Source organism: Notolepis coatsorum (assembly GCF_963971535.1).
Source record: "Notolepis coatsorum genome assembly, chromosome: 16".
Taxonomy (NCBI): Eukaryota; Metazoa; Chordata; class Actinopteri; order Aulopiformes; family Paralepididae; genus Notolepis; species Notolepis coatsorum.
The window spans coordinates 15,465,869-15,478,901 of NC_140180.1; the positions used below are offsets into that span (position 1 = coordinate 15,465,869).

Here is a 13,033-nt window from a genome sequence, read left to right on the forward strand (position 1 = left end):
TAACAGCTCCCTTGTTTTGTACAGAATGCCAACAGATTTGGCTAATTTACCTTTGATATATTGTATAAGAGTTTGTGATCTATAATCACACCTAAGAATTTTGTTTCATATACTCTTTCAATTTCGGTTAATATACAATAATACAATACAATGAGTACTACTGAGTATAGTGTTAATTAGATGTGTACAGAGTTGTAATATTAATATGTACTGTGATACAGGTATAACGACACTATGGTACTAAGTCATACTGGCCAGCAGCGTAACTAGTAAGAGTAGGTATAGGTGTACAGATATATAGTATCTACAGATATGTAAAAAGGATTATATGCAGGTAGGTACAGACAGATGTGTGTGTATGTGTATATATATATATATATATATATATATATATATGTGGTAAAAATAAATGTATATTATTTTTGTATGTGGTTGAGTCTACATGGTCCTCATTCCAAATGATTTAACACGCATAGCATCTTTAAGCCCATATACAGTAGCTGTCTTCACCATCTAGATATTGCTCTCTTTCATATCCAACATCAATATAAATGTGATGTATTGATCAGCCCTTCCAGGCATACTAATTAAGATGTACGTCTTCAAGGTGATCTTTTGAGTCCAACTATTACCCTTTTAATAATCCAATTATTATAATCATTACCTTACTAACCTCCTAATGTACTTGGTTTCAGTTCAATTCCCTGCAAACTGAGAGTTAACCAGGGCCTGTCGAAGCTGTGGCCAGTTAAGGTGCTCCCATAGTCGAGCGGACCGTACACGGAGCGGACTCGCGCGGACCCAAAGCGGACTCGAAGCGGACTCCAAGTGCGAAGGTCCAATTTTCTAATGTGCGGACGTCCGCGCCGCTGGTGTCACACAAAACGCTGATCGGCGTTGACATCGACCTGCATTTAATGTGACGCCGATCTGCATTTTACTCGCTTTTTCACTCGCAAAAGAGAATGGCTTTTCTAAATTAAGTGTGTAAAACTGCCAGTTTTATTATCGAAATATTGGAAACGGAGATGGAGTCTATGTTATCTCCGTTTCCAATATTTCGAAATAAAACGGGTGTTTTTATTTCATGCAATGCGTGTTTTCCATTTCAGCACCACGCGCTGTCCACCTCATTGAGCAAGCCTATACGGTACATTGCACCTCGCTGCCTATATACCTGTTATTCAAGTGTGTAAAACTGCCCGTTTTATTATCGAAATATTGGAAACGGAGATAAGATACTCTTTATTGACATCGGATGACGACGACATGACAGAAGTTGAACAGCGTCGGGAAAAATAGTGTAAACTGTGAGACATGTAGGAAATTGGTCCGCTGAGGTCCGCTGAGGTACGCTCAACTACGAAAGTTCTAAGAGTCCAGCGGACCTCCGCAGAGTCCAGTCCGCGTACAGTCCGCTCGACCATGGGAGCACCTTAAGTAGCTTCAGCTAGTACGTCAAGAAACGACAGGCCCTCGCGATTTATCTCTTTATCGATTGTGCTTATGCAGATAGTTGTCATTGAACTGGATGACTGATCATATTATGCATTGATTATGATTATTGATTATTGATTGGTGCTGCTGCAGTGGACCTGTGGTCTGTTGGTTGCATCATGGCTGAAATGATCTCTCACAAAATCCTCTTTCCCGGAAAAGACTGTATCCTTCCTACGGAATGTTGCTTCTTCTTGATTATTCGGTGTGTTTACCAACTTTCATTTGCTAATGTGAAGTGATTAGGCCTGAGGCCAGGACCCCCTCGAAAATGAGATCATCCAAGGGGTTTATGCTTTCAATAAATACATTTCACATTTCACTATCATTGTTTAAATTGAATATACATTCAGGACCATAAATATTTGGACATCAACAGAATGTTCATCATTTTGGCTCTGTGCACCACCACAATGGACTTGAAATGAGACAATGTCTAGATGTGCCACATTGTTTCTTTTCAATTGTGTTGATGTCCAAATATTTATGGACCTGACTGTAGTTAATTAATCTATGGTAATCAATTTGCATCTATTTCTGAAACACGGGAATAGTTCAAAAGTTTTCAGAGCTAAAAGTTCTATGTCTGAAATTCTGAAATTGACAAATCCAAATGTGAAACTCTCACAACCACCGCAGACTGGATGCAATGAGTCCAAGCAGAAGGTGTATTAACACATTGGGTGCCATGCAGTATGCCCATCTTTACCACTCTCTGCCAGTGCTGTAACCCTATGGAGTGGCTCACCTTCTTTGCAGGGCTATAACTTTATATATTATAGCTATATCGACATTACTATGGCCCATTCAACATCGGGTATCTATCGATCCGGATGTGGGAACGTTATATTTTTCCATTCATACATTGTCGTGTTAGTACTGTCGAGAATATAAGTATGTTTTTAGACTGTATAGTAGGGCTGTCGCGATAACAGCATCACCGCAATCCCGCGGTGTGTCAAGTCACCCGCGGTTGGGGAACAGACAACCGCGAGATCCGTGGTAAAATAGAAGGGGCGTCATCATTTTTAACTTCATTTAATGACGAGGCGTCCGTTTTCCAGTAGCATGAGCTAACGTCACGTTTCCATACAGTTTACAACTCACAGATGAAATCAGGATTTATTTTCATATCCCGGAGTATATTTTCATATACTCGTTATTGGCAATTAATGTGTTAAAAGTCTATGGTGAAAATGTACTTTTTAGCTTACTTTGAAAATATTTAGTGACACTAGCCTCCCTAAGGTCCATAGGCATGGTGTTCCATAGCTTTGGTGCATAATTAGCAAAGGCTGCATCCACGATTTTCTTTTGGCTGTGGTTGGGGACCTTCAATAAACCAGTAGTAGATGATCGTAATGTTCTAGGGGGCCATAGTTGACACGAGAATTGGCAATGTAGCTTAGTCCTGTTCCATTTAGTGCTTTGTATATAAGGAAGAGGACCTTGAAATCGATTCTAAATGTTACCGGAAGCCAGTGCAAAGTAGCTAACACTGGGCTGATGTGGTCTCTCCTCTTGGTTCTAGTTAGTAGCCTTGCTGCAGAGTTTTGAATGAGTTGGAGTCATTCTGTGTTTTTATCCCCCCGGGAGGCCAGTAAGGAGTGCATTGCAGTAGTCAAGTCGGCTTGAGATAAAGGCATGGATCAGTTTTTCAGCATCCGTTTGGTTTACATTTACAGTTACATTTAGTCATTTAGCTGACGCTTTTATCCAAAGTGACTTAAACAAGTTCTGTACGACAAGTCATCAGGAAGGGCACAACTCTTATCAGCTGAGTAACAATGTTCATCAAAGTGTTGAGTGCTACAGTGTAGGTTAGTTTATTAGGACAGGTGAATGACAGTAAGGTTAGTTAGGGTTAGATTATTTTATTTATTTATATATATATATATATATATATATATATATTTTTTTCAGATAATGGTTTTGGTTTATAAATAGTTGTACTTTAGCTGTGTTTCTAAGGTAGAAGAATGATGTTTTTGTCACCTGGGACTGAATACCATTGTGGGCGGAGTTCCCATTACGGCAGAATGTTTCACCTCCATACTGTGGGATAACCCCCCCCCCCCCTCGTCTTGATTTCGGCACTACTATATGTGGCACAGAAGGATCTTTCCTTTTGAGAAAACAAGATGCCGTTTTAATGCCACTGCAACCAAGAGAGAGAGGAGCGTGCAGCTTGGAGAGAGCCTCATGTTTGCTGTCTCTCTGTCTGTCTCTCTATCTCTCACACATTCACGTGTCTCCCTCGGAGTGATGAGTGAGAAATTAACGTGATATCCAACGATGATTGGAAAGAAACGGGGGTACATTTGCATTGTTTTAGTAGCACTATCTTAACACTTTGATTGCCAGGCAGCAGGGGGCACTGTGGGCCTTCAGTGCCAGCATTCTATTCAATGGAGAGAATGGCGTGTTTGCAGTGCTAAAAACTATATTAAATATTATAGCTATGGATCTAATAACGTTTTCGATTGTCAGTGAGTTTCTTCCAGTCAACATCCGTACATTTCCGTTTTATACCGTGGTGAATGTGAGTATAGTTTGAGTGATTCTGAGTAATCCCATGAAAAGATGCGAAAACAGCGTTTTATTGGAATTCACTTATCACGTTGCCATTCCTCGCTTGGATCAACAATCAATCTGAAATCAACGCTAGATTATCGGTATTATCTTTCATCATGCACGGATGAAAGGGGGCTTGCAGCCGGGCGCCCATTCGTGCCGTGATGTGACCAGCGGGACAGGGCCCACACACGTAAAACACAGACACATTTCGATCGCGGGGGAAAAAATATCAGATCAACGCAAGATCGGTAATATAGAGTCCTTACCTTGTCTCTGATAGAATGCAAAAAGAATAATCCAATTATCTGATCGCCATTCCAGATATCCACAGCGATCCTGTCTCCGACGTTATCCGGCATTGCACATGAACGGGCGGGCGGGGTCAGTTGTCCAAGCCATCCCTACAAGCGCTTGTTTTGAACCCGCCCCCACGTCGCAGCTAGGTAGAGAAAATAAATCGTTTCAAATGGAGTGCAATAGCGGCCGCAAGGCGGTAGGCGGCGGTATTGACCGTCTGCGATCTCAGACACATTCAGTACAGCATGCACAAGCTGCCTCGATGGATTATGAATGGCAATAGCGAATAAAATAAATACCGAAACGGAAACGTAGATCTACATTTCCGGCACGCAACGGTCGGGCCACAGAAACGTAGTACTACGTGAACGGCACAGAAAGTGTTAACACATTGGACGCCAGACCCGACATAAGTCGGGTTAACTCGCCGAACGAACGTTGGTCGCCAAACCTGAAAAAAGTCGTGTTTTCATCGTTATTTCTTTTATTCGATATTTCCCTTCATAATCCATCCATCCAGCCTGATGTTATCATTGGGAATGGGTCTGAGATCGCAAGCGTCCAATACTGCCGCCTAACGCCTTGCGGCCGCTATTGCACGTCCTTGGAATCTCTCTGGCTCAGCCTGTACGTCGATCTAAGAAGTCCAGTCCGGGTTTTCCTTCTCGGGCAGGACAAGCGTTTATAACACATGGATTGGGGAGAATCAAGCACTGCCGGTTCATGTGTTTTGGTGGATTATCTTGGCAACACGACCGACATCAATACTTGGAATGGCGATCAGATAATTGGAAGCGTGTGTCTGTAATGTACTGTGTAACGTATTCCGTTGGTGACGATCGAAGCATAGAAACCCTCCACCCTTTCATGCATGCATGATGAAACATAATACCGATAATCTAGCGTTGATTTCAGATTGATTGTTGATCCAAGCGAGGAATGGCACGATTTATAGTGAAATGCAGTAAAACGCTGTTTGGCGGCGTTTCCTGGGATTACACAGAATTACTCTAAAACTATACTCATATTCACCACGGTATAAAACGTAAATGTATAGATGAAAAGATTTTCTGTTTTTTGCATCTTGACCGGAAGAAACTCAATGACAATCGACTATATTATTAGATCCATAGCTATAATATTTAATATAATTTCAGCACTGCAAACACCGGCATGTACCCCCTTTTATTACACACGGCCATACGCCCACAGCGACCTCTGGTGCTGAATCTGTTAATGGTAGCACTCTGGAGCCCTGCCCTGCAGGTGTCGTGATGAGACAGACCATAACACACTGTGACCAATCGCAGCCACTCTTATTGTCAGGGACCAAATACGACCATGCCCCATTCCCAGTAAAAAGTGGGAATCTCTAGAATGGGTTTCGAGCGACGCTGTATACGGAAGTGACTCTAAAGGTGACGATTAGACAACACTTTCTGTTGTCAGTAGATGGCAGCATTGGTTTAAAATTAAAAGGTGAAAATGTTGAAAACTACATGAATACATTTCCCAAGAGCGTTAGCACAGGTCACAGGTCACTGGGATGTGTCTATTCTTCGCCGTGATCTGAACAGCGGTAAACTATTACTGCGACCTCGGTATAGCGACCGCGAATGGTAAACTAATTATCTTAACAAAAGTGCGCTGGTAGCGTTACATATGTTGTCTAAAGGGGGACATATGTTACAATTTAAGATTTTTAATGATAATCGGCATATAAAGGACAACATAAAGCATCGTTAATATGTAAGAAACCTCAATGAAAACGGTAATATTCGCTATTGTTATGAAAATGTGCTAGAATCCTATAAAAATGTGGACGCATTTGGTCTACGTTCCGTTACATGCACAGTGAGCAGTGTACATACTGTAGTTGTTAGTCTAATGCCGTTTCGTCCTCCTATGTACCAGGCCTGAAGTGTTGTCAATGCCTTATCTCGGACCCAAACTGAAACGCAGGGAGGAAGGGAGGGGTTTGAGGCTGTTTGTTTGGAGGGGAGGGGGCATACTAAAGCAAATATTCTGCCCACGCTGACGGACAGACAGACAGACAGAGCAACAGCTGTGTAAACTGATAAGCAAGGCGAGAGAGAGAGAGAGAGAGAGAGAGAGAGAGAGAGAGAGAGAGAGAGAGAGAGAGAGAGAGAGAGAGAGAGAGAGAGAGAGAGAGAGAGAGAGAGAGAGAGAGAGAGAGAGAGAGAGAGAGAGAGAGAGAGAGAGAGAGAGAGAGAGAGAGAGAGAGAGAGAGAGAGAGAGAGAGAGAGAGAGAGAGAGAGAGAGAGAGAGAGAGAGAGAGAGAGAGAGCTTCATAGGTCTGTCACTTTCATTGTCATTGTAATATAATTTGTTCGGAGTAATTTGAACGTCTATGTAATCAGAACCATGCCTTTTCAGAATTGCAAGCAATCATCAGTTTTGATAGTTGTAATTGTATTACCTCTCGACAGACACTTAGGATAGAGCGAGAGAGGGGGAGAGAGAAGGAGAGAGAGAGAGAGGGAGAGGAGAGAGAGAAAGAGAAGCATAGAGAGGGAACGAGGGGGAGAGAGAATGAGGGAGAGATGAGAAAAATAGAAAGAGGGAGAGAGGCGGCTAAATGGCGCAGTGGGCAAGGCGCTCGCCACTAGTGCAGGAGATGCTGGGTTCGAGCCCAGCTCTCTGCATTGCTACCAGCTTGGCTGGTCATTCATACTAACACAATTGGCAGTGTTAGGGATGGGAAAGCTGGTGGGTGGGTCCTGGTCGTTGTAAACAGCGACTCCTACAGTTCGGTCGGGGCGCCTGCTCAGCGAGGAAAGGATCTAAGGGGGGGTAGTGTGATCCTTCCACACGTTACACCCTCTCAGTGAGAGTCCGCGCTGCCAGGTGAAAAGAAGCGGTTGATTGGCTACACATGTGTCGGAGGAAGCACGTGATAGCCTCCACTCTCCCAGACCGACCGTAGGGGGTAGAGTGCGCAGCGACCAGGAAGGGGATTGGGAATTGGCATAACGACTAACATTGGGATGGGAGAAAAATGGAGGAAAAAGGAGAGAGAGAGAGAGAAAGATAGAAAGAGGGAGGGAGAGAGAAAGAAAGATGGAGAGAAAGTGCACACTTCACAATTACGAAAGCAATTGTTTTTTTACAGTCTACAGAACGTACAGATCTCTGGTGACAGAACGTCAGGATTGATACGACAACAGACGTCCTTGTGGTGGTCATGGTGGCCACAGCTGCTGTAGTGAGTTCTGTGATCCCATGTGATTTGATCAGTCTGGCTGAACTCATGCAGAACTCATCCGCAAATCCGCCTCCGCTGTGCTCAGCAGCCAATCAAGCAGCGAGGCAGAGGAGAGAGACGGAGAGAAACGACCTGCATCGAGAGAGCTGGATATGGCACGGGCCGACCCGGGTTCGATTCCCGGACCGCGCATTCTTTGCCGAATGTCTTCCCCCCCGCTCTGTCTCCCATTCTTCCTCTCTCTCTCTCTCTCTCTCTCTCTCTCTCTCTCTCTCTCTCTCTCTCTCTCTCTCTCTACCGGACTGCCCGGTAGTAAAAACCAATAAAATCGAACCAAAACATAATTTTATATATATATATTTTTAAAGAATTGGATCACATCGTTACAGTTGGATCAGGTTCCATCAATATTTAGAAATGCAAGGGGGGGGAAGTGACAGCCCTAGTGCTTGATGATTATTTGTGATCACTTGTATTGACCTTTTTGTGTGTGTGTGTGTGTGTGTGTGTGTGTGTGTGTGTGTGTGTGTTCTCAGTGGACATCTGGTCAGTGGGGTGCATCATGGGAGAGATGGTGAAAGGCAGCGTCATCTTCCAAGGCACCGATCGTATCCTTCATCATCACATCATGCGCTCTTTCTCCCTCTCTCTCTTACTCCCCCCTCTCTCTCTGTCTCTCTCTCCCTCCCTCTCTCTTACTCCCCCCTCTCTCTCTCTTACTCCCCCTCTCTTACTCCCCCCTCTCTCTCTCTCTTTCTCCCTCTCTCTCTCTTATCCCCCCTCTCTCTCTCCCCTCTCTGTCTCTCTCCCTCCCTCTCTTACTCCCCTCTCTCTCTCTCTCTCTCTCTTACTCCCTCTCTCTTACTCCCCCCTCTCTCTCGCCCTCTCCATCTCTCTCTTTATCATGTGTGTTTAGTTTAATCTCAGTCTATGTTCCGTCCATCTTAATCATAATCGCATGTATCTGTTCTATTCTCTTCTCTCCCTCTCTCTCTCTGTTATATTCTCTTATATCCCTCGTTCTCTCTCTCTCTGTTCTATTCTCTTCTCCCTCTCTCTGTTCTATTCTCTTCTCCCTCTCTCTGTTCTATTTTTTCTCTCTCTCTGTTATCCTCTCTCTCTCTCTCTCTCTCTCTCTCTCTCTCTCTCTCTCGGTTATCTTCTCTCTCTGTTATCCTCTCTCTCTCACTCTGTGTTCTATTCTCTTTATCAAACCCACGTTTTCTCTTCTCTGTCGTCTTTCTATCTGGTCCGTCCTCTTCGTACGACACTTACCATACAATACCTTCTCTATGTTGTCCTCCCATCAATCATTTTCCATGTCCTACTCCTTCATTGTATCAGTTCTGTGTGAGTGTGAGTGTGAGTGAGTGAGTGAGTGAGTGAGTGAGTGTGTGTGTGTGTGTGTGAGTGTGAGTGAGTGAACCATAGGTTACTCGGCCGCTTCCTCTCCTACGTAAATTGGAATCAATGGAGACGTTTGGAATTCAGACGTCCGCTTGGTGCTTTAATTGATAGATGGGAGTAAAAATTGCAGCGATTCAAACATTTGCATTTATATTGGATATTTCACCTCCTGACTGGGTCCAGCCACCTCCTTACCTGCTCCTCTCCCCCTCTCTCTCTCTCTCTCTTTCTCTCTCTCGCTCTCTCTCTCTCTCTCCCCCCCCCCCTCTCCCTGAGTGGGTCCAGGCACCTCCTCCATCTCCTCACCTACTCCTCTCCCCCTGCCCCCCCCCCTCTCCCTCTATTGTCCCGCCGGTACAAGAGAACAGAAGCACATTAATTTGGGGGAACAGAACGGACCATCAAGCCTGCTGTAGTGGGTTCACCAGTCAGCAGGTGCCCAGGATGTGCTGTGGGAGTAAAGCCCCTTCTCTCCTGTATTGTACAGCATGTATCTGTCCCTGTTCTTCTCACAGAACACCACGGCTATTGAGCGCGGACCTCCCCTGGGCCCGTCTCTCCCGCTTCTCCTGCGGAAAGGAAGGAAAGTGAACGCACTAATTAACCCTTTCACTACCACACTACAGAAGGTTAACCCTTTCACTACCACACTACAGAAGGTTAACCGTCTGTAGTGTGGTAGTGAAAGGTTTAACCTTCTGTAGTGAAAGGGTTAACCCTTTGCCGTGTGGCAGTGAAAGGGTTAACCGTCTGTATTGTCGCAGTGAAAGGGTTAACCTTCTGTAGTGTGGTAGTGAAAGGTTAACCTTCTGTAGTGAAAGGTTAACCTTCTGTAGCGTGGTAGTGAAAGGTTAACCTGTAGTGTGGTAGTGAAAGGGTTAACCTTCTGTAGTGTGGTAGTGAAAGGGTTAACCTTCTGTAGTGTGGCAGTGAAAGGGTTAACCTTCTGTAGTGTGGTAGTGAAAGGTTGCCCTTCTGTAGTGTGGTAGTGAAAGGGTTAACCTGTAGTGTGGTAGTGAAAGGTTTAACCTTCTGTAGTGTGGTAGTGAAAGTGTTAACCTTCTGCAGTGTGGTAGTGAAAGGTTAACCTTCTGTAGTGTGGTAGTGAAAGGTTAACCTTCTGCAGTGTGGTAGTGAAAGGGTTAACGGTCTGTAGTGTGGTAGTGAAAGGGTTAACCGTCTGGAGTGTGATAGTGAAAGGTTAACCTTCTGTAGTGTGGTAGTGAAAGGTTAACCTTCTGTAGTGTGGTAGTGAAAGGTTAACCTTCTGCAGTGTGGTAGTGAAAGGTTAACCTTCTGCAGTGTGGTAGTGAAAGGTTAACCTTCTGCAGTGTGGTAGTGAAAGGTTAACCTTCTGCAGTGTGGTAGTGAAAGGTTAACCTTCTGCAGTGTGATAGTGAAAGGTTAACCTTCTGTAGTGTGGTAGTGAAAGGTTAACCTTCTGCAGTGTGGTAGTGAAAGGTTAACCTTCTGCAGTGTGGTAGTGAACGATTAACCTTCTGCAGTGTGGTAGTGAAAGGTTAACCTTCTGCAGTGTGGTAGTGAAAGGTTAACCTTCTGCAGTGTGGTAGTGAAAGGTTAACCTTCTGCAGTGTGGTAGTGAAAGGTTAACCTTCTGCAGTGTGGTAGTGAAAGGTTAACCTTCCCCCACAACCTAGCTTTGTCTGTGGTTCCTGCAGCTGTGGTCCTCGTGAAACGAGGTCTTCTAATTAATACATGTCTCTCTCTGTCTGATAAGGCAGCAGGGGGTTTCCAGTTTTGAAGCGGCGGTTAAAGTCGCTAGTCAAAAATAGCCTAGCGGTACAGATCAGGTCCCCAGCGTCAGTGCGTTCTCTGCAACATCTGGTCATTTATGGTTAGCGATAAGAACTGGAACGTTAACGAGACATAAAACCCTTTGGTGAAACGATATTTTCCCATTAACCTCACATGCAGTAGCAAGGACACTACTACTACTACAGGGACCATAGAAGGGGGGGGGGGCACCAGGGCTTGTTATGACGTGTGAGATCCAGGTCTATTGGGATCCAGGTGAGAGGCTCCTATCTTTTTTTTTTTTTTTTTTTATAATCCTGAACAGTGTACAGTACTATAAAACAACAATCATACTATTTTAATTGACGGGATACACCAAGAATATCATGGCATACGATATATAATAATATTTATACAAAGTTCCTATATATATCTACGAGAAGCAAATTAATGTATCAAAAAAAAGTCTGTCAAGTTCATGTCCAAGGGTTGTAAAAGTTTTAAGTTCATACATCCAGAACTAAAGCTTCCAAACTAAAGTCAGAGGTGTAGTAGACCAGGGGTTCCCAAACTTTTCAGGCCTGGACCCAGAAAATAAGGCGTCAAGAGAGCCGCGGCCCAATGCACATCGTTAGGCTTTTTTTTTTTTTTTTTTTTTGTCAGGCGACCGATTTTTTAAGCCAAATATCACTTCAATCCTATTAAGTTAGTTCAAGTTAGTTATTCATTTATATGTGCTATTTATGAGAGGGCTAACTTGTTGCAAAATAATAATGATAATAATAATAGCCTCATTAAAATACTATTGTTGCTTCGGTTGTTTTCAGCGTTTTATGTGCATAATCTATTTAGTTTGAAATGTTCGTTGAAATAAGTAGATTTTCCGTTTTTGTTTATTTATTAAGTTAATATAAAACCATATAGTCACATTTTAGAATACAACTAGAAACACTGCCCTGGCCTGCTTCTAAGTTCAGTGACCTGACAAAAAAAAAAAAAAAAAATTACCTTTTGGGTCGCGACCCCGACTTTGGGAACCACTGTTAAGTAGACGGTAAATCAGAGGTGTAGTAGGAGGTAGATCAGAGGTGTAGTAGGAGGTAAATCAGAGGTGTAGTAGGAGGTAGATCAGAGGTGTAGTAGGAGGTAAATCAGAGGTGTAGTAGGAGGTAGATCAGAGGTGTAGTAGGAGGTAAACCAGAGGTGTAGTAGGAGGTAGATCAGAGGTGTAGTAGGAGGTAAATCAGAGGTGTAGTAGGAGGTAAATCAGAGGTGTAGTAGGAGGTAAATCAGAGGTGTAGTAGGAGGTAAATCAGAGGTGTAGTAGAGGGTAAATCAGAGGTGTAGTAGGAGGTAAATCAGAGGTGTAGTAGGAGGTAAATCAGAGGTGTAGTAGGAGGTAGATCAGAGGTGTAGTAGGAGGTAAATCAGAGGTGTAGTAGGAGGTAGATCAGAGGTGTAGTAGAGGGTAGATCAGAGGTGTAGTAGAGGGTAAATCAGAGGTGTAGTAGGAGGTAAATCAGAGGTGTAGTAGAGGGTAAATCAGAGGTGTAGTAGGGGGTAAATCAGAGGTGTAGTAGAGGGTAAATCAGAGGTGTAGTAGAGGGTAAATCAGAGGTGTAGTAGAGGGTAAATCAGAGGTGTAGTAGAGGGTAAATCAGAGGTGTAGTAGAGGGTAAATCAGAGGTGTAGTAGAGGGTAAATCAGAGGTGTAGTAGAGGGTAAATCAGAGGTGTAGTAGGAGGTAGATCAGAGGTGTAGTAGGAGGTAAATCAGAGGTGTAGTAGGAGGTAAATCAGAGGTGTAGTAGAGGGTAAATCAGAGGTGTAGTAGAGGGTAAATCAGAGGTGTAGTAGAGGGTAAATCAGAGGTGTAGTAGAGGGTAAATCAGAGGTGTAGTAGAGGGTAAATCAGAGGTGTAGTAGGAGGTAAATCAGAGGTGTAGTAGGAGGTAAATCAGAGGTGTAGTAGAGGGTAAATCAGAGGTGTAGTAGGAGGTAAATCAGAGGTGTAGTAGAGGGTAAATCAGAGGTGTAGTAGGAGGTAAATCAGAGGTGTAGTAGAGGGTAAATCAGAGGTGTAGTAGGAGGTAAATCAGAGGTGTAGTAGAGGGTAAATCAGAGGTGTAGTAGGAGGTAAATCAGAGGTGTAGTAGAGGGTAAATCAGAGGTGTAGTAGGAGGTAAACCAGAGGTGTAGTAGAGGGTAAATCAGAGGTGTAGTAGGAGGTAAATCAGAGGTGTAGTAGGAGGTAAATCAGAGGTGTAGTAGGAGG

General features: G+C 43.8%; 1 protein-coding gene across 3 annotated transcripts in view; it reads left to right on the plus strand.

The window, feature by feature from the left end:
* mapk9 (mitogen-activated protein kinase 9) overlaps window positions 1-13,033 on the plus strand; it is an 86,992-nt gene that overhangs the window by 62,123 nt on the left and 11,836 nt on the right. For all 3 annotated transcript variants that reach the window (XM_084332428.1, XM_084332429.1, XM_084332430.1), the window contains exon 7: window positions 8,134-8,205. In XM_084332428.1, the coding sequence (XP_084188554.1) occupies window positions 8,134-8,205 (72 nt within the window). The remainder of the gene's footprint in view (window positions 1-8,133; window positions 8,206-13,033) is intronic.